Here is a 25,457-nt window from a genome sequence, read left to right on the forward strand (position 1 = left end):
GGAGCAAAGGGATGAGAGGGAGAAGGAAGAGGGAAATACCTGAGAAAGAGCTATGATGAAGATGCTGAATCAGGAAAGAATAAAGTCATAAAGAAGAGTCACAGCATCTGATTCAAAGCCTTTTGAAATTGAGGGGAGGATTTCCGCTGTATTTGGTGGGTTTGAATTGGGCTGTAGTGAGAACAACCCACTGCATCATTTGAAGACGTTGCAAAATTGGGAGCAGTGGAGGGGAAAAGTTTTTGAAAGAGACAGAAGGGAAACCTCTGTGGCCTGGAGAGCTTTTTAAGGGTCCGGAAGAGCTGGTCTCGCTTGGCCAGGCTGTCAGCGCAGCACCAAGCCCTGGGTCCTGCCTGGGCGTTTCTTCAGGGAGCTCAGCACGCATGTCAGAAACTAATTTGAATGGTGGCAGGTAGGAGAAGAGGGAGGTGAGTGTGCGTCCCTGTTGCAAGGGTGGAAGACAGCCTTGTGTCACTCAAATCTTTTCAGTTCTGGTCATTGTCATGGAAATGTGGACAAAGATTTTAGCAAGGCTGAAAGGAGGGACTTCTGTCTGTGATGCTATTTTGGGCAGAGTGGCAGATTTTGCATCTCAGCTGGAGAGAATTAGCTTTCCTCCCTAGGTAGTGGATGGCATTTGGGCACTTAGCCACTTCAGTCTGCTCTGTGAATTCCAAAGAAGGTGGCCAGGTTTGATGTGATTTTGGGTGTTTCGGGGAGTCCTTGGAGATGGTTGTCTGAATACACTGTGTATTAACTGCAGCTGATGTGCATGAGCCTGCATCTATCCCAGGTACACATGCCACCTGAGACAAAGCCCGGGGTGGCTTCTCTGTGCCAGCATATTGGATTTCAAATGTTCCCACTCTGCTTGCATGGATCCAGCTTGCCTTCTCTAGTGACACACTCCTTGGCTTTCATGCTGCTGCTCACCCTTTCCTTCCTAACTCCTGCCATCAGCTAATTGCATGACCTTGGCTGCCCATGTATCCCAAACTAGCTTGAGGTGTAGTTGCCAGTGCCGGGAAACACTGCCAAAACAAGTAGGTTAGGAACCTGAAGGGGATATTAGGTGTCCAAATCCTCTTGATTTCCAAAGGAAGGTTGGTGCCAAACTCTTCTAAGTCTCCTTCAACCTTTCTTCCCTCGTTCCTACATCTTGCAGTAACCGCTTGGATGTGCGGGGAGAGTCAAGGTTTGATTCTGTTCAACCCAGGGCTGCAGCTGCATATGCTTGAGCATTTTTCTTGGCCTTTCTCTGCCTCAGTTTTGCTATCTGGAAGGCAGTGGGCAGTGGTAATGCTTGCTTCCTTTGATCTGTACAGCTGCAGTTTCTCATACAGCATGGGGGTTCATCCACTGGTAAGCGGTGTTTCTCTGTCTGGAGACCAAGTCACCTGGAAGGGTTAAGGTGAACTTTGCTTTATCCTGGCAGTTCCTGGCTGGGTACTCCTGGTACATACCTGCTGGTGCAGCAACCCATTGTAGTGCAGGTCAGGTGCTCATAGGAAGCTCTTTAGTGGAGCAGCAAGAGCAGAGATGTATCATGGCATCAGAGCAGGGGCTTGACAACAGGCCCCGCCAAGAGGAAGGCATGAATCAGGCCTAGCATCCAGCCAGGGAGAGATGGGGCTGCAGACAGCTACCTACAACATAGGTTTGAGATCCACCTTGGACATCAGCAAACCTATTAGATAGCTCTGGTAAGGAGTGGGGCTGGACCAGTGGGTAAAGAGTACATGGGTGGGGGTCCCAGGTGGGGCTCATCTGAGCAATTAATCCCTGTTAATATATCCAGGGCCTGGGCACTCCAGAGGCAATGGTGTGCTGCAGAATTGTTTCTGTTTTGTTAGTGCTTGGTTGGTGCTGTTGAACTTGTCGCTTTTTCTCTTCTTTCTCTCCAGTGCACCAAAGCTGCCAGTCAAGATGCCCAAACCCAGCAAGGTGAACCAGGCCCTGGCAGGTAAGGATCCCGCCCTGTCCCTAGTGTTACATGAGCAAGCAGTTTACCTTTCTGAGGTACTTCCCTTCCTTTGTTAGTTTTTAGGAAGAGTCTGAAATGTTACCGGAATTTAGGTCCAAAGACTTTTCAGAAAGGCAAAGAAGCTAAACTTGGGGGAGAATAGGATGTTTAAGCCTTAGTAACTGGTTTTCTCATCAGTGCTGGTCCTGAGGCTCTCAAAAATGAGTGGGTTTATTTGGGAGTTGGGTGTTCATCTTCTCCTGTAGGTGTGGATGAGCAAGTAGCAGGGAGAGCACATGGCTCAAGCTCAGTGCTAGGTGTTACTTGCTACTTTTTTTCCAGTTAGGGGGAAGAGTGGTGTGAGGTGGTGTGTGGTTTTTAATATGACTTTTTTTAATGTGGTTTTATTGCAAAAGCCCAGGTGGTCTTTAGTTTAAAAAATTATTGTGATGCCTTGTCGTGGGGAAAGGAGGGGACAGAAGTTGAATCAGACATTGTTTCTTGTGGCCATAGAATAGAGGTGTGCTCGTTATCATCCAAACCTGTGAATACGATACTAAATATACCTGAGGAGCATGTCTGGGAGGGATGAAAGTACCAATTTTTCATGCGCCTTTTCAGAGTAGATTTGGCTGTTAAACATGAAATGGCGTTGCCTTGAAAACGACAACTTGTGCTTGCAGCTTTCAGAGGAAGCGTTTCCATGCCAAAAACCGTCAGTGCGTTTGCTCTGTTTTGACTCAGCCAGCGCCAAACCGTGGGACCCTGGTGTGGTGGTGCCTGGGGAGATGGGTGTTCTGCCGAGAGCAGATGTCTTCTCTGTACCGACACTGACTGTGCACTCAAAATCATGTTGGGATGTGGTAACCCAAGTGTAGAGGAGTGGAAAAGACCCGGTGTATGATATTTTCTGGGGGTTTTTGTACCCATCTCAGGCATGACAGAATATCTGTTAGCACTCTCCTTCATCTGGCTCTTGTCTGTGTGTGGTCTGTTGAGGTTTTTAGCTTCTTGGACACCAAACTTTGCTCCTGAGCATGTAGAGACAGTTATGCTCTCGCTCTTAGAGAAAATGGTTACCACCTTATTCCAGGAAAGGTGATGGTGTTTGGTCTCCTCAAGTGTCAGACCTTACCCTGCCTAAAAATGATTCCCGGGATTGATGTTTCCATCATCTAATGTTAGTACCATCATGAAAACCGTGACTTGCACGTCTCTCTAGCCAAACAGGCACTGTAAAGACTAAACCGGGTATCATCTGACAGCAAGCAGCCCATCTGTCTCCCCATTAGCAAATCAGTCTTTGTGGAAATGAGGTGTAAAGTCAAGCTCAGACTTTCTATGCGGACGACCTGGGTAGAAAAACTTCCCTTGCTTATAAAAGCTCTGAATTTCAGCCCCTGACTATTAGCACAGACTGTGTAATTAGGTACTTAATCACATAAAGGTAAATACAGCAAAGAACTGAAGAGCCCTGGTGAATCCAGGCAGTGTTAATGTTGTTAATGGTGATCTCATCCTATATGTATAGGTCATCCACTGTTAATTTGGAAGAGGTGAATACCCATGGTCCGTTTGTGCCTTGTAATGCAACGTTTAGCTGCAAAAGGCTGCAGGAGAGCTCAGTAGAATAAGCTGTTCACCACCATTTAATAAAATAAAATGAAAAGGTTAAGTTTGTAATTGATATCTCTGTTGAAGGCTGGGGGTACAAAAGAAAAAATAATTGCTCATTTTAAATAATATTCAGCTCTCCGTGAGGCAGCTAGCAAAAGGCACACCAAGTCGCAGAGGAGTGCAGAGCTGCATGGGCTGGGCTGAGCGTGGTCAGCACAGAAGCAACTCCCTGGGGCCAGTGTCTCCTTCAGATCTAGGTCTTTCTAGGGCATAGCTTTGATTAGCACTCTGCTGCCTCCTGCCAAATGTGACAGACCTCAGAGGTGCAAGGGAGGAGAAGAATCTGAATTTGAGTCTGTCCTTAAAATCACACAGAAGCAGAGGAAAAATCTGGACAAGTTAATTAGCAAGTGAAAGGAAAACAAGTCTCTGGGAACATTTCTGGTAAAAAGCAAGCAGCAGAGTTCTGGTAAAAAGGCCAAATTTTATCAAGAGGTTAATTGGCTGGGTCTTTAGGGACACCTTCTTCCCCTCCACACTCCCCTGTTTCTAGGACCTCTTCTGGGAAGTGGTATTTTGTTCATATTTAAATTCCTGCAGATGGTGTTTGTGTTACTTACTATTCAGGTTATTCTCTAACACAGGCTGGGCCCCTTTTGTTCCTCCAGTCCCCGCTGCACAACTCCTTCCTTCAGCATCAGCGGTGGAAAGGCTGGGGTCCTAAGGGCTCCCTGATGACTTGGAGGAGAAGGGAGTCTCAGACAGGAACTGAAGAAGGTTTTATTCTGGGAAGTGTGTCCAGAGGTCTCGCAACCCTTGGTCCCCATCCCGAGATGCCTCTCAGCAACTTTGGCTCTGGTTTGATGCAGAAGAAATAAAACCTCTGAATCTTATGGGTGATCTCAAGAATGCTGTAGGTGCTCCTCTTGGATGCAGAGGGAATTTATGGTGGATAAACAGGAGATGGGGGATCCATTGGTTCTGAATGAGAAGCTGGGTTTCGTTTGTGTGACAAGCGCCTGGGGATCTGAGTGAGGGATTTTTAAAACTCAGTCCTGTGTCTTCCAAAAGCATCACATGGGATCCCAGAAATCATGAAGCTGACTTTAAAATCGTGTTTTGTACAAAAAAAAATTTTTCCTTGCTTTCTGCTATTTTAATACTTCAAGGTGTGTGTGGAAACTTGGCTTTTAAGCTTTTTCTTTCCCACTCAGTATTCAGTTAGTATGGTGAAATGTCAGAACAGAGATCTGAGCCAACTGTTGTATTGGTGTTTAAGGATCAGCTGATCCTTAAATCTCTTGGTAATAATGTAGTTTAGCTGTGTGCCTTGGGACTGGGGGGTGGACTATGTGGTCATATGGAGGCCTTTCTAATGTTATTTTTAAGATGAAGACTGGGAGTTAACTTTTTGTTAAATGAAACCAAGTGTTTCTCATTTGTAGGATTCCCAGAGCTGGGGCATTTGGGAACATACCAACCATAATTTGCTGGTGGATATAATCGTACAAATTAGCAGTACTTCTCTGAAATCTCACGTTATTTGAAGACAGGCTCTGCCCTTTCCCCTCTCTACCTGCTTAAATCCAGACTGGAACCAAAGGCATACCAGTCTGAGGTCTGTGCAAATACAGACCAGTAGCCAGAGCCAGTGGCCGGAGGGGCACGTTAGGCTGAGTATGGGAGCAAGTATGGTTAATGCTCATTACTTTATGTAAGGGTATTTTTCCCAGGCTCAGCTTCTGCACTGGATATTGCAAACATGACTTATTTACATGGCAGTCTGAGAAAAGTCAGTGGATGTTGTCATAGTTCCAGTGAAAATAGCTGTACCCCAAGGAGTCAGTAACGTTGTACTTCTGGTCAAATAGATGCTTTGAGCAAGAGAAAAGAGGCAGTTCTCTAAGCGTGCTTATTGCAGATATTTGTAGGATCAGATCAGGTGCCAAAGGATGTTGTGCAAGGTTTTCTGTCTCTTCCCTCCTGCAGTCCTCGCAGGGAAAAAATCCCAGTGGCCAACGGAAAGTGTAAACATATTCATCAATATTTTTCAAGCTCCTGGAGTACCTAGGGAACAGCAGGAACCCTTGCAGAAACACATGGACATCCAAAGCAGTCCTGCTCTAGGGAAGCTTATCCTGCTGCAGGTTGGCCCTTGGGTCTTCAGGTGAGAACTTATTCAGGTCCAGGGCCAGATTTGCTCCTGACATAAATCCACAGATGCCAACAATGAGTTTGAATTGAAATTGTGTCCATGGGTCAGAACTGGAGAATCGATCTGCAGATGTGATGTATGTCAGTGTATTGTTTTGGCACTTTGTATGAACACACGCTCCCACATAAGGCTTGGATCACAGGAGATCCCTTAGTGGGGACTCTTGTCACCAAACTTGTGGGAGGATTGTTAGAGGCTGAGATTTTCAGTATTGTATTAGAACTCTAAAGGAGGCATTGCTGCTGGGTTTTGAGATGAGCCAGAAGAGCAATGTAACACCAGAACAGCCTCTTTTTGGATGCTATCTTGATTTGAATCTGCAGAAGGTGATTCATTGTGTGTGTCTCTGAAGGCAGCAAAAGGTAAAAGTGGAAAATTACCTTTTCTTGTCTGGTTTAAGATTGTCCATGGGAGAACATCTGGGTGGGGGTAATTCTTGTGGTCCCATGTTTGCCCTGCCCTGTATGTCTGCATGGAGTTGTAGATGCATTTGCAGCTCATAAAACAAAAAAGAAGGTTCCTGGAATAATTGTTTTTTTTTCTTTGTGATGATTCATGATGCTGGCAGGCAGTTTTGGACATGTTATTCCAGGTATGAGAGGGGCTGTGTTAGAAGGTGACAGAACTCAGCTGAGGTTCTGTAGCTTGTGCTCTCACTTGGTTTGGTTTTGGAAGGCAACATTTTGTTCTCTGACATCAAGAGTCTGAAGTCAGTTGTTCAGCCTCTGCTTCTGTGGTATTCTTTTCTTTTAAAATGGGCTTTGCATGTTAGTGTTAGCAAGACAATATTGATCTCTTAGGCAAATGCAAAATTAATGCTTCTTATCAGTCAGCTGTGTGTAGGTGGTGATAATCCCTGTTAGTCTTTGGACTTGCTTTTCAAATGTCAGTCTCTGCAGTCAGTGTGATCGCACTGCTTAGAAGCAGGTTTTTTGGAGACAACTTTACCATTTCCTTTTCTGCACCAATTCTGGGGAATTGCATTTGCAGCCTCAGTGGGGTCAGACTGAGTTGATCTTGTGCATGTTTCTCAGGAATATTGTTCCTACAGGCTCTCGAATCAGCATGAGTTGGTACTGCTCTTCTGGGAGTACCTCCAACTGTCCTTTACACTGCTGAAGGGGGAAAGTACCTGCCTGGCGCACATGCAGGCGGCAGCTTTGGTGCTGTTGCTGGGCTTCAGGTGTTCAGTTGTACTCACTTGCTCAAAAAAACCCAGTAGCTTTTGTTATGGGAACCCTTAAGCTGCTGCTTAAGGCTCGAGTAGTGAAGGACTGCTGGCTTAGTCCAGGGTTGAGAGCATGCAGTAGTCTTGCAGCCTTCAGTTCAAGACTAGGAAGTTATTTTGATTGTGAAATTTCTGGATCCAATGTTCAGTTAGAGGCTTGCTGGCTTGTACTGACGTCAGGGGCTCTCCTCGGCAGTACCTGCTGGGAACAGCCCAGCACTGTCAGTAGGGTGAGGGGCACTAACTTAGTGTTTGTGTGCTTTGAAGATCCTCCTCTGGCCCTGCAGCTCCTGGGAGATGGGGGGGCTACACCTCAGATCTAGATCAACAGTGATGGTACCTAATGAGGGTGATCCATGGCTGCCTGGTTTGGTGTTACCTATTTCCATTTGGAGGCGCATGTTGAAACCATGCATTGGGCAGCCTGGTCTTCTGGCCAGACCAGCTCTGCCAAAGGTTTGGATAACGCTGGGGAAATTACTTGATCCGTCTGTGCCCCTCTCCCTGTCTTGTGAAACCCTTTCTGTCTGTCTTTTGGTCCTTAGATGGATGGTTTTACTAAAACTTTCTCAACTATGTGTATCAGGAAAGGACTCAAACAGGTTCCGGAATATTTATTGTGCTTGGACCTTATGTGGAGCAGGCACAAAACGCGATCGGCACTGCATAGGGGTAGTTCTGCTTGGTGGGGCATTGACACAGGCTTTGCGCAGGGGATTTCTAGTCACAAGGCATGGGTTCTTGACTAGTTGTGTGTTTGAGGCAGAAAATAGTCTTAACCACTTGCACACAAAGCTGCTAATACTTCCCTTTGTAACTTGATTTTCAGTCGTGTTTGGGCAAGGTAACTCATATTTGTCGTGAACAAATGTGCTCCTGTATCTTCTGTTCCCAACCCAGCCAAATAGATGCTTGAAAAAAGAAAATCCTTAGAAATCTCAGCTTTGGCTGTGAATTACTATGCAGGATGCTGGCAAGAGTTTCCATAGTGTTAGGATGTGGCTTTGCGTGGTCTACTGTGATAGGTAACTTTTGGGGAAACACTGGCTTTTAAGTTGTCTGTTGTCAGCTTGCAACCATAAGCATTTTTTTTTATTTCTGGTGATGGCTGTTGCAGGTGGGGAAGTCACTTCTTGGGAAAGCAAAGGCAGGTGTTTTCCTTGAATGTCAGTTTAAAAGCAATATGCTACCGTAGGAATGTCCTGACTTGTAACTGGCCTGTATTTCATGGGCAAGCATCATATTAGATCAGCATGATCAGTCCTGTAGCTCTCTGTGCCAGTTTTACCTTCAGGGAATGGCTGTCCTTTTTAATGATTCATTAGCTTTAATAAACTGCATCCCATGACTATAGCTGGCTGGGATGGGGGTGGGTGAGAATTGCATTGCAGCTGGGGGTGCTAGGAAAAACTGGAGTGCCAAGGAGGAGATGGTGTGGGGTGAATTGGGGGGGCTGCCACCGTGGGGCTGGTCAGGCAGGGGATTGAGTGGGGCAGCTCCAGCCCATGGTCAGCCCAGCCCTGCTGCAGCATTTGAAGGTAGATAAGCTGCACTCTGGGGATTGGATTGGTGTGACACCTTTGAAACATGTAGCTTTAGGGGGAAGTAGCTGGGCAGGACCTTTAGGGGTTACCGGTGATGCCCCTCATCCTTCAGGCCCCTAGGGTTAGAGCTGCTTCCAGGGCTCTGGTGGGACTTTGCACCACAGCAGACTCAGTGCCTGAGGAGCCCTAAAGCCAAGGCAGAGAGGAAGGTCCTGTTCACACAGCAGCTCAGAGGGTCACGGATGAGACTTGTGCCCATATTTCCCTGCTTTAATTTGCTGCCTGGGCTCCTCCCTTTAAAAGTCTCTGGATCCTGTCCTTGTGCTGACTCCAACCCCATTGCCTCTCAGATATTTTATGTCCTCTGAATCAAGGGCTTGGGTTTTGTTTTATTTTATCTCTTTTAATTTTCTTTGAAAGGTTAAAGTTTTTTTAATGAATGTGTTTCCCCGTTGTTTCCTTCCTGCATGTTGATCTCGTACCCGCTGTAGGCATGACGGCTATTCTGATGTCAGCCGCTGGACTCCCTGTGCACCTCACCTGTGTGCCGCAAGCTGCCAGCACCCATAAAGCCACTAAAAAACACAGCTCAGTTAAGGAGGGGAGGAAAGTGTCCAAGAAAGGTAGTTCCTGCTCAAACTCTGATATTTGCTTCCATCTCCTTCTCTTTATCTCTCTGCACTTGTTCTGCCTCACTCCTTTCCTCTTGTCTCTCCCCCTACCCTCTTGGCTCTTCTGATTTGACTGATGATGTTCACCCCATCAAGGGGAGAAGCAGGGCACGTCTCCTCTGGCCTGCACAGTCTCTGACAGGCTGTAAAATAAGATGATAAAGTAGACCCTGTCCAGTATGCTTCTGTCAGTCATTAGAGCTGGAGCAACCTGGTTGTTCTCTGTGCATGTCAGACTCTGCAGTCTCCCCCATAGTACTGCTGTACCCTCCTGGGGATCCCTGGGTGTCCACGTACCAGGACCTTCTCAGACTCATTGGTGGGACAAGTCTGGTAGCTGAGGGACCATCAAGGAGAGCATTTAATCCATATGTGCTCTCAAGAGAAGGTTTGCTTCTGAGCCATACTTCTCATGGTTGAGTCATGGGATGAGAAGGAGCTTCCAGACAAGCAGGTCCCTGAGTCATACAAGGCTTTCAGGGTCGAATTGCAGAGGATTTGTTCTCTCCACCTCTGGGTTGGAAGGGAGAGGAGTGGAGCCCTCTGTGGTGGATGTGCCTGGGCAGGAAGGGCCGGGTTACCCCAGCTCCTGCTGAGCTGAGCCGCCTCCAGGGCAGGGCCTTCATTTCTCCTCTTCATATCTCACTAGCAGCCCGCACCCTTGCCCTTGCACAGTTGGTGAGTTCCCAGTTTAGAGCCTGGCTTCCATCCATGTGTCGCAGCCCTGGCAGGGGTAGGTGTGAATCCAGGCTGGTGTAACTGTAGAGGTGGTTTGCCAACCCCAGCACAGGTGTCCTGGAGTGGTCAATCACCACCAAACCTAAGGTACTTCCCCATTCAGATAAGCAAAGGGGGGATTTGAGGGGGGTGTGTGATGTTCAACATGGAGATGCTTGCATTTAAGAAAGAGGGAAGAACCCTGAGGTGGAGGGGAAGAGGCATCTGGCTGTTTGGGGAGTTTGTTGGTGCCAGCATCTGTCTCCTTGGAGTCCGTGCATGCAGTGAGGAGGCTTGATGGGCAAGTAAGGTCCAAACCTGTCTAAAAGGGGCAGGAAGGTTGGTAGAAGGCAAACAGAAATTAAATGCAGAGAGAGGTATCTTGTGGAAATGCAATATGGAGGGAGCTAGGAGGAGGAGATGCAAATAGCAGGAAGGAGGAAGAGAGCAAATGTGGAGTAGGATGTGTGATGGAGGGGGAGGAGAAAGCAGGGGGCGGCAGAAGCAGTGAAGAACAGGAGGAGCAAAGGAAAATGGGAGGTGAAGGAAAAGAGCTGAGCAGAGGTGGGTGGCAGAGGGGCTGGATGAGGATCTTGCTCTGCAGAGCCAGCTGGCAAAGTGGTGGGTCATGTCAGCTCCTGGTGCTTCACTCCTCAGGGTGGGCAGCATCCTTGCAGCCCTCTGCAGCTGGGGATGAGGACTGGATGGTGGGGACGCCTTGGAAACTGTGCTGAAACAGAGCTGTGGAGAGGCCAGGCCCTCCCATAGAGGCATTGCCTTGCCCCTGTTGCTGGAGGAGCCTGAAAAACTGAGGGCCAGGCCTGCCATTGGTGTCAGTCACCTGCAGCTAGTTAATGACATGAAACTAGCTGTATTTAGGGCAAGGTGTGGCCACAAACACACAGCCCTCCTCCTCTGCAATGCAGCTGGCTGCTGGCTTTTCCTCAGTGGGGTCAGCTGGTAGCAGCATGCTCACAGCATTCAGCCGCTCCTCGGTGTGGAGGAGATGTGGGTGCAAGCAACCACAATGCTTGCAAGAGTGTGGTCTTGATAGGAGGGTATTTCTTGCAACTTCTGAGCAGGGTGGGGAGAGCAGCAATGCAGAGCATGAAACGGGGCAGGTGGGGAGGATGCGATGTGGGCCGGGGGGTGAAAGCAGCACACACCATGTTAGGTATCCGCTGGGGGAGCAGAGGGGCAGCTGTAGCATACTGGGTGTTACACACCCTATCAGCAAGGCCTCTTCCTCAGCGAGATGCTGGTTCTTCAGTATTTGCTGCAGCACTCGGGTGCACGTGCATGTTGCCTGCCGGGGCTGCTGAGCCACACCTTGGCCAAAGGCTGGGTCTGCTGGGTCAGGGACAACACCAGCCTCTGCCCCCAGGGGTGTTTGGGCAGCTGGCTCAGCCCCAGGGCTGTGTGGAGAGCCAGGCTTGGGGGCCACCACCTCCCTGCCACCTCATCAATGCCACCTGCTGGGGCCAGTGCACCTCTGGGCTGGGGAGCAGAGAGGGGACACCTGCAGGAGGTATGGGACAGTGTCTGGGGAAGGGGCACCAGGCAGCTCCTTTTCCCATCTGGCACGGCAGGATTAGCCCCAGCCATCCTTGTCCTGCTCAGGATGTGCTGCAGAGGAGATACTTCGCCAGCTCTGCCCTTTCCAATGCTGACCTGTGAGAAGGGGCTGCTTTTCTCTCTTCAGTTTGCTAAAAATCCCGTCTCACTTTAGAAAGTGAGGTCCCCTTTTGCTGGGGGCAGGGAGGCTCATCCTGCAGAGTGTGCAGCTCCTGGGATGAAGAGGGTGCTCAGTCCGTCCAAGGAACAAGCTGGATTTGTACAACACCCCTCTGGGCTTAGGAACACTGCTCTGCAGTAAAAGTACCGAGCCCGACTTTCAGCTAGACTGTTCTTTTTCCCTTCATAGGCCCTGAAGCTGCCCACAGGCAGAGGTGGGCCTGTTTTGTGTCCTGAATTTCTGCATGACATGCCCTTTCCCCTCCCACACCCCTCCAGGTTTTTCCATCATGGAGAGCTCTAGGAAGAGCTGTACATTCAGGAGCAGACCATCGGTGTGCTGACTACAGCCAGATGGTGTCAAAATAGGCGGTGGTGGGTGCAGCATACGCCTGCCGAGCCCCTTCTCACTCCCTGCTGCTGCTGCAAATCCTGGCCCCAAACGTTGATGGAATTGCAGCCAGCTTGGCAAATAGCTGGGTTATGTTTAATGAAGGCGCTAATTAGTCAGGACTTGTTAACACTGTTGCTGTTCTGGCAGTGATGTCTCCGGCGCAGACCAGTGCTGCGCTGTGGGTGCTGCGGGTCTCAGGGAAGCCATAGCGCAGTGCCTGCCCGGAGACCTATCGGTGCTGGCACGCGGCCTGGCAGCGTCTGCCATCCTGATGGATCGGCACTGCCTTCCTGCCAGCCGGCACGGTGCTGCGCTTCCTCGGGCGGCCGCAGCTGCCGCCTCGCGCCAGCACCCTGACTGCGTGCTCACTGGGCTGAGACCCCGACGGGTGTCCGGGAGGGAAGCGAGTGGCTTGTCTGGCTCTCTGAGTGCTGTTCGGGAGTGGAGCTGACTGCCATGGAGGGGGACCGAAGGGAGAAGGCGTTGTTTTGAGTCTGTGGTGCTACTTGTTACCCTTTCAGCTGTCTGCTTTTCCCCTGCTTGGAGGTTTTCTTGCACATCCTCTCTGGGGTGGGCAGTCATGCACAGAGTGCTGCAGTCACAGAGGGAGAATTGATGAGCATGCTTGTCCCTCCCTGCCGAGCAGGATGGAATCTGGCTAGGTGAGGGGAGTAATCCCAGCTGACTCTGGCTGCTCCCCATATGTCCTGTCCATCCGCAGCTGGGACTGCGGACTGTGCCAGGGCCTGTGGGATGGGTGGGAGCAGGGAGCCCATCAGAACCAGGGGAGCTCGCTGTTCCCATGGGAGACCATCTCCTAAAGGAGACAGGCTGCAATAGTAGGGTTGCTCTGTGTCGGGATCAGAGCAGCCAGGTTGCTTGGTTAGACTGCTGAAATGCTAAATATGGAGAAAGCTGTTTAACCCCAAACCTCCTCTCACCAGCCCTTCTAAGTCCGGGGAACAGAAGGCAGAGGTGATCAGAGTTGGGTGACTGTCCATGGCAATAACTAGAAAAAAACCCTGTGTCTGGCCTGCACAGGATATCAGGGAAAAAAAGTCTGCTGCTAACCATATGGCTCGTTTTGGGATACAGAAGGAGGTATGTTACTGCTGCAAGCATTTGGTTGCTGAGGGAGGATTCAAAACAATCTGTTAAATGTTGCCCATGGAAAGCCCTTGCTTCAGCAGGCAACTTATTATCTACAGGGAGGAAGGGGAAGCATTAAAAAAAATCGTTATCCCTCTCTTTGTAAATGAAAGAATGGTAAACATTCCTTCACATCCCAGATAAATCAATAGCACAGCATTGCAGCAGCTGGTGATAAACAGCATCGGTCAATTCCGCTATTGCATTTTCAATCTGCTATTGAATCCTGAAAGCTGTGGGGACTGAATGGGCTTTGATCCCAAGGGATGGCTAGAACAAAGATTTGGAGGCAAACACTTTTATGGAGCAAATGTTCCAGTAAGAAAGCAATTCATGTGCTGAAGCATTTGTGGCTTGTGCTGTGGCGGGTGCTGTGCCTCCCAGCCTTCTAGCTCCCGCCGTGTGCTGCCGTGACGTGGCCTGCCAGATGTGCTGGTCTGCCCAAGCAAGAGCCTGTCTTCAGAGGCAAGTTAGGCTGTGTGGGCTTTGCTACCCTTGCTGAAACTGAGTTCTTAGCATCAAAAGGCTTCCTTGGGACTGGACATTGAAGCACTTGCAGCTGGGGACAGATTTTTCTAAAGTATCTGGGCTCCCCAGCCCCTTCTCTCTCCAGACAACCTTGGTGGATCTAAATGCATCAGACTGTTGTCACAGCAAAGTGACAGGAACAGATCAGAGATGCCACAGTGCAAACCCATCAGGCATGGGTTTCCTAAGGGTGGCTGAGGGCTGCATCACCCTCTTCTGCCTGTCTCATTGTCCCCAGCTCCATCCTAATGCCAGCTGGTGAGGTGGTGTAATGCCATTTGCTTTGCCTGGAACCCCTGCTGTACCCCACAGACTCTGCAAGGAGCTCGTTCTCACTCTTACCTGGCTCTGCACTGGGATTTTTGTCTCCTTTCATTGATTTGATTCAGATGAGCCTGGCCAGTTTTTAGGCAAGTCATCTCTCTGTTTCTTTGGGCTGAGGAAAGTCAACAGCAAGAGAAATGCACAGCAGGTGCTGCAGGGAAGGAGCATCCTCTGCCATCCTGAATAAGGTGAATTGCTCTAAAGGTGATGAGATCTGCTGTGCAGGTGGGAGCAGGTGAGCTGGGGCGTTCTGCCAGATACTGGGCAGGCATTGCTGCTGGTGTAACACATCCTCCCCGCTCGCTTCCTTCACTGTCTTCACCACCTTGTCTGCATATCTTTTTGGCACTGCTTTCTCCAGCCCATAGCCAGCAGAGACAAGAAGGTCACTTTCAAAAAGGGCCACATGGAAAACACAACCCAGACGGGGGACTTGGTGGTCAGTCTGGCAGGCAGCATGGGATCCTCAGGAATGTGAATGTGGTCGTCATCATGATCAGGTACTCGGGGAAGCAAATGGAGTTATGGTGGGTAGCAGCTAGCCCTGTTCACACGGTCCTCTCCAAAACCTGCACAGCAGAAGAAGCTGAAGCCTCTGTCTCCAATGTGACCATGAAGGTCTCTTGCAGTTGCATGCCAGAGCCTGGTTCCAGCTGCCATGCCTGGAAGGTGCCACCCTGTGTTTGGCATCCCGGAGCAGGGCTGTCACAGAGCACACAGCTAGGAGGGCTTCAGGCACAGTAGGCACTGAGCTGAGCTCTGATGATGAGCTGAGGCAGTTCAGACTGATCATGTCCCCTTGCGATTTGTTCCTGGCTGCAGCTTTTCATAGAATCATAGAATTATTAAGGTTGGAAAAGACCTCTAGGATCATCAAGTCCAGCTGTCAACACTACCATGTCTCCTAAACCATGCCCTGAAGTGCTATGTCTACATGTCTTTTAAGTACCTCCACGGATGGTGACTCCACCACCCCTCTGGGCAGCTTGTTCCAATGCCCAACCGCTCTTTTGGTAAAGACATTTTTCCTAATATTCAACCTAAACCTCCCCTGATGCAGCTTGAAGCCATTTCCTCTCATTCTATTGCTAGTAACTGGGGAGAAGAGACCAACACCCACTTCACTACAACCTCCTTTCAGGTAGTTGCTGAGAGCGATAAGGTCTCTGCTCAGCCTCATTTTCTCCAGACTAAACAACCCCAGTTCGCTCAACCTCTCCTCATAAGGCTTGCTCTCCAGACCCTTCACCAGCTTTGTTACCCTTCTTTGGACATGCTCCAGCACCTCAATGTGCCTCTTGATCTGCTGTGTGTGAGCAAGGTCCCAGTGGAGAGGATTCCTGGACCTGCTTCTTACCTTCAGAAGAGGCAAAGCAAGGAGCTGCATTCCCTGTGGGGTCTGGTGATGAGGCCTTGAAGCAGCTCCTGGCACTGCTGAGCTCTCAGCCCAAGAGCTGGCAGGCTGGGGCTTGCCCAGGCTCCTGTTTATCTCCCGCTCTTCTTGCAACAGTTCTTGGAAGTGCTTTTCCTGGGGATTTTGGCATGCCCCTGAAGTGGAAAACACCTGCTTCCGTGTTTTTCTTTGGCTTAATGCTTATTTTATCCTGTTACCACCTTCCTGACTAAGGGTCTCCAGAGGGTGATCCTCACAGCTCTGCTCTGCCTGAGATGTCAGACATCTTTCCTCCTGCCTGGCACCAGTGCTTGGAGGGAGCATACATTTACCTCGAGGGCTCTTTTTCTTGTTCAGTGTGCTCAGTCATCCCTTCCACCTGCTCCTGCTGCCAGAAATCGTGTGTTTCAGGATGGCCAGGAATCCCCCTTCTTAAAATAACTCATCTTCATTTAGGAGAGTCCAACTCCTAGTTCATCAGTCTTAGTTAGCTAAACTCTTCCACCCCTCTTGCAGAGCTGGCGTTCACAGGAACAAGGGGCTCCTATGTGACACAGATTCTGCACCATCCAGGTCTTTGCCTGTTTAGTGACACCTGTAGTATGTGAGCAATCCTTCCCTTCTGCTTCACCATGTTTGCCTCTACCATGAAAAGTGGTTATCCAGAAAATAGCACCCTTCCTGCTGGTGACAGAGACTGCTTTTTGGGGTGGCAGAACAGCTGGCGCTGGCTCTGGCCTGACTGCCTCTTGATGCACAGCTATTTCAACCACAGAGGCAACACTTGTGAACCCTCCAACTTCCTTGAAAGCCCCAAAGTGGATGGGGAGAGCTGAAGGTGTGTGTTGTGCAGGTATACCTGCAGTTCTGATGCCTGGCAGTTGCACGTGGCGATGCTCTGCATCCACCTGGGAGCACGGCAGTTTGCAGTAACAGTACTCTGCTAAAGCACAGTTGATGTCCTACAGTGGCTTAGAAATGAGCTTGAGAGCAAAGCCCTTTGGGCAGTGTTGGTGTACAACAGGATGGAGGAGAATGGAGAAGGAAGAGCTATGCTTTTGCTGGCCTGTTTGTCACAGCACTGCTTTCCCTGACCTCTCCCAGAAGTAGATTTGGGAAGGGTGGGCAAGGTTCCCCCTGCCAGGTGGAGTCATAATGCCACTTGTGCAAACATTGCCTTTCCTAAGCTGGTGGAAGAGTGTGGCAGCCTCTGTGATGGGCCTGATGACTGGTAAGGAGCTCATCTCCTCTTGCTCGGGGCTGGGTGCTGTTCAAAGGCACGCGATGCTTGCTGGCTTAAGCCAAGCCTTCCTGGGCAGCTCTAAAAGGATGGGATGGGAGTTGAGGTGACAACTGATGCTCTCAGCAGTAACTTGTAGTGTTGTGTGATGTTTGCTTAATCCCATAATGCATCCAAGGGGACCAGGGTGTTGGTGGGTTGCTTGGGTGTCCATGCCTGGGTGGATGGGAAGCAGGGATTATATTTAGGAAAACGTGAAGATATCAGTGTTGTGTGCCGCAAATAGGGTACCTGTCAAAAAGCTGGTTTGTTTTCTATACTCTGTGACTTGTGCTGTGTCTTGTTGGATTCAAATATGTGGAAGTTTGAGAGAACCACTATCTTATGCTAAGGATGCAAAGCTCATTCTGCCATACTTGAAACAGGGCCTGAAGCTTAGTGTATTGCTAGGTCTCTCCTTATCAGGTGCCAGCTGCAGGGTGTGAGAAGGCCCCATGTCAGCTGGGGCCACGTGGGAATGCCTTTTCTCCTTTGAGACCACAGATGAGGTAATACTCTATCCCAGTGAGACCACAGTGCCCTTAAGTTTGATCCCAGCTGGCCTCTGGTGAGCATGAAGTAAGTCCAGCTGGGACCTGGCTGGCATCGCTTAGGGTACATGGGGAGAACTGGAGCACAGCAGCTCCACGGCAGACCTCTGGGTGTACAGCACAGGACACCAATGTCTGCCAGTGGGTTCTCCCATCTGCAGCACTTGTGGTCCTAGTGGTAGCCATTTCTGATAGCAAAGCCTTTGCAGGGCTTGTAGGGGTCAGTTGGAGCAGCCTCTTCTCCCCCTCTAACCCTAACCTTTCTCCTTGGCATCTTGGCCAGTGACTTGCTTGTCTCCCTTCCCTCTAGCTCACCCTGCACGTGCCCATCGGCATGTCTGATTCCTTCTCTTCTTCTTTCATCTCTCTCCTTGTGCAGCAACACCAACTGAGCCAGAAGCAGTGGTGAAGAGGTACCTGGAAGAGGTGAAGGGCTCCCCTGCTGATGAGGTGAGAGGACAGTGAAGCAACTCCAGCTCACCCAGTGGCCTGTTTGCTGGGGTGCTCTGAAAACCACGACAGTGCTCAAGGACCATCCTTCCTTGGGCATCCTGTGTGGTAGATACTGCAGCTTGCAGTGGCACTGTTAACGCTGGGTGGAGATGCCTCAGCACTGCCTGAAGCCCACGCATGGTAACTGGTGACTTCTTGTCAGAGGACTGTGACAAAGCAAGCATGGTGTGGGATGAATACCTAATCCTGGCAATGCCTCTCCATGTGCCTTGGAGCTGGCTGCAGGGCCTGGGGTGGAGGAGGGAGTTTGACTTTGGTGTCCTCTCAGTGTTCATAGAGGTCAAAACTACAGAGATCAAAACCCTGCACTGGACCTGCTCTGTAGAGGATTAGGACATAACCATACTCAGGTCTCACTCTGACAGCAGCTCTTGTCCTGTGCTGTCCCAGAGGTGGAGGAGTGGGGTGATACCAGCCAGACAAGGAAACCTGTCTCTGCCCTTAAACCTCCAAGGGAAGGATTTAAGTTGAAGGCAAATCTTCCTGAAGCATCTCCTTGATCAATTCCTTGGTGGGTCAGTCATTACCATCAGCCTGTGCTTGCACTACATGGTGGTTTTCTCCTTGCTGTCTTGGACTCTAGGACTGTATCATCTGCATGGAGAAGCTGTCCTCCCCCTCAGGTTACAGCGACACATGTGAGTGCAGCACAATCAAGCCGGAGACAGTTGGTCGTCTGACAGACTGCCAGCACTCCTTCCACATGCTCTGCATGCTGGCCATGTACTCCAATGGGAACAAGGTACCCAGCTGGCCCATCCTCACCAGGTCCTCTGTGCCTGGGTGACTCAGCTGTGGAGCTCTGATGCCTGCTTCTCTCTGCAGGATGGGAGTTTGCAGTGCCCCTCTTGTAAAACCATCTACGGAGAGAAAACCGGTACTCAGCCCAAAGGGAAGATGGAGGTCTCCACTTATCCCCAGTCCCTACCTGGCCACAAGGACTGTGGGACAATCCAAATTGTATATCACATCAGCAGAGGCATCCAGGTGAGTGCACAGCATGCTCGCAGGAATGTCTGCTGCTGGGTAGCACAAGCTGTGAGAGCCTCCTAGAGTACAGGGATCTAGTATAGTACCTGCTGGCAGCCCGCCACTGAGCAGCTTAAGGTGCCTGGAGCCAGCAGCTGCACTGGCTGTTCTTTAGTGTACGGGTGGCTTGAGTCTCCTCTGTGAAAGATTTCTTCCCCCTTCAAGAACGGCCCCAGGGTCTGCAACAGCCGTTTACCTACAATAAAGGCTAACGTCTGTATGAAGCAGAGAAGAGACTCAGCCTGGCTTACAAGGTGGGAGATATCCCAACGTCTGGTTTTGCAACCCGTGTCTGAGGTTTCAATGGTTGCAGTGAGTTTGCAAAGGTTTGAGCCAAGTGGTGATCTTAAGGTGTCATCAGACCACGCGGAAAAAGCTGTGGTTTGGGGCAGTCTCCCACTGGAATTTAATCTGAAGAGCTGGCTTTGTATCCCAGTGTGAGACCGCTCTTGGAGGACCCATAGTACTCGCATGTCCCATAAGAACAAGTCAGATACCTCATGCTTACTTCAGCAATACCTTGCTCCTTTTACATGGAAGAGCTGCTTTGAGATGGACCTATGTCAAATCCTGCTGCCAAGGGATTGTCCAACTCATACGAAGATGGATCCGTGCCAAAAATGTCTTACCTATTGCAGGGCCCTGAGCACCCCAACCCTGGGATGCCTTACACAGCAAGAGGCTTTCCTCGCTATTGTTATCTACCTGACAACGAGAAAGGCAGAAAGGTAAGGTATCACGCCCTGAAAACATGACCCTTCTCAGGTTGTCTCTTGGCCCTGTGTTGGTGGATTGGTGCAGCAGGGTTGCTTTTGGGAGCTGTCCTCATGATGCTAACTAGCTATTCTTAGTAGTTGCCCATGCTGTTTGTTCCTTACATGTATTTATAACCCCTCTGCCTTTGAAGACCTTTACTGCTTCTTCACAGCTTTGACTGTGAAGACTTAACTATCCTTAATCCCTTTACTAAACAGAATCATGTCTGATCTTTTTGGAAGACACTTCTGGCCTGTCTTGGGCTGTGCAGTTACAAGGGTTTGCACGGCTGAGCTCAAAGTCCAGTTGCTGGCTCTTCCCACCGCTGTTTCCTCTGGGTGGGTGTATTTGTCTGAACTTGTGCCAGTATTTTTCAAGTCCTGGAAGACCAGAGTATGCAGGGAATGGTTCTTCCCATCAGGGGAACCACATGGGTAACTAGGAAGTGAGGGAGATCCTGTCCAATGCTGGGATCTTGGGTTTCCTCCTGCTACAGCAAGGATTTAGGCTGTTAAGCTTCTGCAAGCTGCTTTCATGTTTCAAGTCTCCTAGCTGCTGAAGGCCAACTCTGGTTCTTCTCTTTCCACCCATAGGTCCTTGAGCTCCTGAGGGTGGCCTGGAAGAGACGCCTGATTTTCACAGTGGGCACTTCCAGCACCACTGGCGAGAGCAACACGGTGGTGTGGAACGAAATCCACCACAAGACAGAGATGGACACAAACCTGAGTGGCCATGGCTACCCTGACCCCAACTACCTGGACAATGTGCTGGCAGAGCTGGCCGCGCAGGGTGTCACCGAGGACTGCCTGAGACAATGAGCTGAGGTGGGGGCCCGGCTGTGCCATGCACATGTCGGGGGGCCCACCTAGTGCACTTATTCCTGTTGCCTTAAGTTCCTGTGTCTGACTGCCTGTCACATTGAGCAATAACACTGTACTGCGGGAGCCCTGTCTGTTCTCTACAGTCTCTTTTTTTGGGAGGGAAGGATATTTTTGTAGAAACTGCGCTTGTGTTTCTGGATAGGGTTGATGGCTGCAGCCAGGACTGGCTGGGAAAGTGGTCCAGAGGTGACTGACACCCTTGTGAAGGCAGAACCTTGCCCTCGTAATGCTTGGGGACAGGATTGGGGGTGGGGGGGGTGTCTTGCTCCCCTGGACCAGCTGGAAAGCAGATGATGGCCTCCCTGTGCCACACTGCAGCTCTCTGCCTGAGGCACCTCTTGGCTTGAAGCCTCCTGCCCCTGTATCTCTGCTTGGTGATAATAAATACTTCATTTCTATGGCAAGTCACTGCTTTGCCTTCAAGCTGCCTTGATGGCTTGGGGTGCCTCCCTGTTCGGTGGCCCTCTCTGGGTGACTAGCCTGCTCTGTGGAGCTGGAGACGCTTGATCCAGCCAGGAGAGAGGAGGGAAAGCTCAGCTCTGCTGGAGGGACATGAGTCGCTGCAGGGCAGGACCCAGGGCACTGGTCCCAGGGGTCAGGGTTTGCAGGCTGTCAGCACTTCACCTGCTGGAGCCTGGTGGTCTGTGGCTGTGGTGCTGGCAGAGGTGACCCAGCAGTGTCTGTCCTGGGAGAAGTCACAGCCCACTGGCCTTGCTGTGAGCCACCATCCCTGCTCCTATTGTCCTGAAGCCCTTCTGGCAGGCTCTGCCCCTCTTTTCCCCCTCTCAGGTGAAATGGCAGCAGTTTGGGGCTGTTTGTGCCTGATGAAGCCTCTGCAGGGAGGTGGCCGTGTAACAGCTTTGTGCTGCTGCTGCAGGGAGCGCTGGTGCCACCAGGCGGTGACAGGCCACCTTCCTCCCTGCCTCTGCTGCCAGCCGGGTGTGAGCAGTATGGCAGCGATGCAAGGCTGCCAGCAGAGATGCTCTCCAGGAAGGACCGTGTTCCTGCACCATCAACTCTGCCTGTTATAAGATCTACTCCCTGCGAAAGGGGTATTGCCCCAAACCCCGTGGCCTTGCTGGATGTTGTCCCTGGGCTTCTTGTTATGTGGTAGCTGAAGCCTTTCAAAGAGCTGTTTCTGCCTGTTCCCTGCCCTGTGGCCAATTCCCAGGAGCTCTGCCCAGGGTAAGTCCCTTTGGCTCATCAGAGGCCGTGATGCCGTCTGCTGTTTCACCTCCTTCCCAGGAGATCCGGGGCATGGTCGTGCCTTGTGGGAGCTGCTGCCTCCGCGTCCTCCTGAGACCAGCGTATCCTGAACCAGCACAGGGGCAATTTTCTTTGTCACGCCAATATAAAAATGAAAGGGTTTTTGGAGCTGCCAAGGGCTGGGGCTTTCCCCAGTGTCCATCTTGTGCTTGCAGCCTCCTGGTTACCCTCTGCTGCAGGTTCTGGGGAGAAAGCCCTCAACCACCTAACCAAGTTGGGGTGCTGTAAAATTGGCAGCTCAGTGGGAGCAGCATGTATGTGTCTGCTTTGCTGAGCTCTACAGAAACAGCCTGTGTCTGCTCTCATGCCCTGGTTGCAAAAGGGAGAAATTTCTAGTTTAAACCTCAGCTTTCTATCCCTAGATCATGTTTTCTCAGCAATCAAAGCGGTGAATTAAAGTGAAAATTGAGCAGGGCTCACCCAGCAACATTTCCTGCTGAGTGTGGCCCAAGGCAGATGCTCCTGTGCGTGAATCAGCCGGAGCTTCCCCATGTCTGGGCTGGTTCAGGGCTGGGGCACCGCAGTGTGAGCTGGCCAGGCTCAGCAGCTCATCCCTGGCTGTCGCATCCTCTGCCACAAGGATGAGGCATCTCCTAAAATCCTTGCCACGTTGGGGCTGAGCCCTGAGGTGGGTCAGCCCCCATGGCAGGGGGGTGCAGGCAGCAAAGGGGCAGAAAGCAGCAGAGCCATGTGGTCGGGCACCTGCTGTGCAGCGAGATGCTTTGAAGCCAGTCCCCTCTCTGTCCTGGGCGAGGGCTCCAGGGTTGGCACGGGGTGAAAGCACGACCACGATGCTGTGGTGCCAGTTGGAGCTGGGAGGGGTCAGAGCCCAAAATAAGTGCTTATAATGCTACTGGACAGGTCTGACCAAAAGACTTGGATCCCCTGGCCCTGCCTGGAGACTCAGGGTGGGTGTTTCTCCCTGTGGTGCCGACTCATTTGCAGCAGGGTGGTTATTATTAGGCAATCCTTGACCCTGCAGGTATGCTGGCCCCACATCCCAGTAGTGGGTACTGGCAGCTGAAACTATGACTCAGTGTCCCCCTGAGTCACCCTGCCCCCCTTGCCCTGCTGGGGAGTGCAAAGGGGGGCTGGCATGTCCCCATGGGCACCTGCTGCTGGGGGGACCCTGGGGCAGGTATTGCTGGGGAGGAGGAGGGGAATAGGGCAGGGACTGGAAGAGGGAGGAGGGATATGGAGGCTGCAGCTGTGCCTGTTTATTCCCTCTGCAGCTGGACTATCTAATCTTTGAATGCCCCATTTCCATTTAATCTAAAGGCCCAGTCTGGCCGCTTCGGGAAGGAGGGGGAATCCCCTCCCACGCAGGAGTGGGCAGCCACTGCCCTTGGCAAACACCGGAGAACGAATGCTCAAACCCTGCTGCCTGGAGAGCAGCTGGGGGGGCCAGCAGTGGGGGTCCCTGAGCTGTGGCGCAGCTCCTGTTCCAGGGACACCATCCCTGGCCCCATCCTAAGGGCTTGGGGGCCTTTCCCCAGGGAGGGGGGCCGTGGTCTGGCCCCACTCCAGCAAGGGCGAAGGCTGGATGGGGAAGCGTCAGCATGGGGTGGCCCTGGAGCGTGGGTGCCTCCAACGCCCAAGGTGCTGGGAGGGACCGTTCACGTTCAGCACTTGGGTTTTTGGGTGAGGTTTGGGTGCGGGTGAGCCTGTCCTCAGGGCAAGGCTGGCTGCACCCAAAAGCAGCTGGGTGTGGGCCCGCTCCTCACCCCGGCTCTGGGGGCCGGGTTAGCAGGGTGCACCCGCAGGGAGTCAGGTCCTGGTGGGGCAAATGGAGGTGCAGGACCACTCACTGCCCCCATAGCCCCAACAAAACCTCTGGCTCCTGCTGACTCGTCCTTGAACGTGCCTCCGGTGCCTTGTCTGTGCCTCACATTCCCCTTTCACATCACAGGAGGCTTGTGCCCTGCATCCTCAGCTCTGGGCTCCAGCGGGACGGTTCCCTGGGGAGGGCTGGGACCAGTGGGTGACCCGGGAGGTGCAGACAGCCCCTTTGCCCGCGGGGTCTTGCCAGGCCGGCAGAGCCGGTGCAGGAATGTGGGGCTGGGAGGGTCTGGCACCTCGGGTCAGGCAGTTCCCTCTGTGGGGGCTCACGGGGCGGTTCATCCCCTCGGCAGTGGGACGGGGTGAGCAGAGCAAGGCACCACATCCAGCCCTGCTTGGACAACGCCATGGAGCTGCTGCGGGTGCTGCTGGCGCTGGCTGGGATGGGTGCAGCCACGGGCCTGGGTGACTCCCCCTATGGGGATGGGGCAGAGGGGGAGAGGGGCTGTGAGGGGTTTTCCCTGTGGGTCTTTGCAAGGTGTTCATGCTGGGGAGGGGATTATGGGGCCAGGCATGGCTGGGGGGCCCCCGGACTGGTGCCACCCCCCTGGTGCTGGAACCGCCAGCACCCTGTGAGCTCCTGCTGTGCTGGTATTGGTGTTCGTGGACCCCAGCACAGAGGCAGGCTGGGCTCAGGCGCTTGCTGAGTGGTGCGGAGCACAGGGTACACCACTCACCGCCTGTCCCCCCAGCCCTGCTGCCCTACGTGCCCCGCGTGCCCCCCACGGCGCTGCCAGGGAAGGTCACCGCCTCCACCTTTGCACTGGAGAGGCCCTGCTGCATCTTTGACCAGCATGCGAATGCCTCTGACACTGTCTGGCTGGTGGTGGCTTTCGCCAACGGTGAGTGCCTGCTGCTCCGGCACGTGCTCCCTGCCACGGCAGGGGGACATGGGGGACCCTCACTGCAGCTGCTCACCCCTCATCTGTGCTGCGCAGCCTCGGCTGCCTTCAGGAACCCCCCCTCCCGGGCTGACGTGCCCCTGTACAAGAGGCTGCCCACCACCCACTTCTACATGACGCTGGAGGCGGCAGCAGCCACGTATGCCTGCTCAGCACCGAGCCCGGCCATCCTGCGGGTCGGCAGTGACACGGCATGTGGGGACCAGGGCGGCTGTGACCCCTGCAATGGGCCCCTGCCCTCCCCGGGGCCCTACAGGTGAGGCTGGTGGGATGGACCCCCCCATGGAGGGCATGCTCGTCCCCCCACAGCTGTCACTGCCGTACCCATCCCGCAGGGTGAAGTTCCTGGTGATGGGCTGCCATGGCCCCAAAGCGGAGACGAGGTGGTCCGACCCCATCCTCCTGCGGAGAGGTACTGGTGGCGCTGCTGTCCCCGCACGAGTCCCCCACACCTGCCCAGTTGGGGTGCTGGCATGCGGCTCGGCATCAGCCCTATGCCATCACCCCAAAACACAGGTGGGGAGAAGCGGTTCCTGATCTTTCCCGGCCACCCTAACCCTCCCCTTTCCATCACGCCATCCCTGAGCCCCCCGTGTCGCACCACGTCCCTCATCCTGCCTCCTTACAGCCAGCAGTCCGAGCACCATCGACCCTGCGCCCACGCGCCGTGGCAGCGACGTGGTCGTGATCGCCTCCATCCTCGCCAGCCTGGGGGCTGCGCTGGCCGTGGCAGTGCTCAGCGCTGTGGGGTACGGGGGCTGCGTGAGGCCGCGCTCAGGGGGTGCATCCGTGGGGGCCCTGGGAGAACACTCCCTCCTCGGCCCCATCAGCAAAGAGATGGAGCAAAGGAGAGGTTTTTAAGATTTAAAAAGCCTTTTTTTTTCTTAAATTGTGGGTTTGCTGTAGTTTGGCAAGAACAAAAGGCCCCTTAGGGGTGGCCAGTGCGGGAGGGGTCCGGCAGAGC

The 25,457-nt window shown here is 52.2% G+C and overlaps 2 protein-coding genes across 5 annotated transcripts in view; both read left to right on the forward strand.

Annotated features, from left to right (window-relative positions):
- DTX2 (deltex E3 ubiquitin ligase 2) overlaps positions 1–20,555 on the forward strand; it is a 39,083-nt gene extending 18,528 nt beyond the window's left edge. For 2 of the 4 annotated variants that reach the window (XM_075112869.1, XM_075112870.1), the window contains exons 4-10: positions 1,905–1,963; positions 9,059–9,190; positions 17,687–17,757; positions 18,404–18,562; positions 18,646–18,807; positions 19,488–19,577; positions 20,199–20,555. In XM_075112869.1, coding sequence (XP_074968970.1) covers positions 1,905–1,963; positions 9,059–9,190; positions 17,687–17,757; positions 18,404–18,562; positions 18,646–18,807; positions 19,488–19,577; positions 20,199–20,423 — 898 coding nt within the window. In that variant the 3' untranslated portion in view covers positions 20,424–20,555. The remainder of the gene's footprint in view (positions 1–1,904; positions 1,964–9,058; positions 9,191–17,686; positions 17,758–18,403; positions 18,563–18,645; positions 18,808–19,487; positions 19,578–20,198) is intronic. The other 2 variants (XM_075112871.1, XM_075112873.1) reach the window with 1 other exon arrangement.
- Positions 20,556–23,938: 3,383 nt separating this feature from the next.
- Positions 23,939–25,030, forward strand: UPK3B (uroplakin 3B). The gene is made up of 4 exons (XM_075113555.1): positions 23,939–24,038; positions 24,158–24,433; positions 24,530–24,749; positions 24,829–25,030. The coding sequence occupies exons 1-4, from the start codon at positions 23,939–23,941 to the stop codon at positions 25,028–25,030; spliced, it is 798 nt and encodes a 265-aa protein (XP_074969656.1).
- The last annotated feature ends 427 nt before the right edge of the window (positions 25,031–25,457 follow it).

Source organism: Phalacrocorax aristotelis, chromosome 18, assembly GCF_949628215.1.
Source record: "Phalacrocorax aristotelis chromosome 18, bGulAri2.1, whole genome shotgun sequence".
In the NCBI taxonomy this organism is placed as follows: Eukaryota; Metazoa; Chordata; class Aves; order Suliformes; family Phalacrocoracidae; genus Phalacrocorax; species Phalacrocorax aristotelis.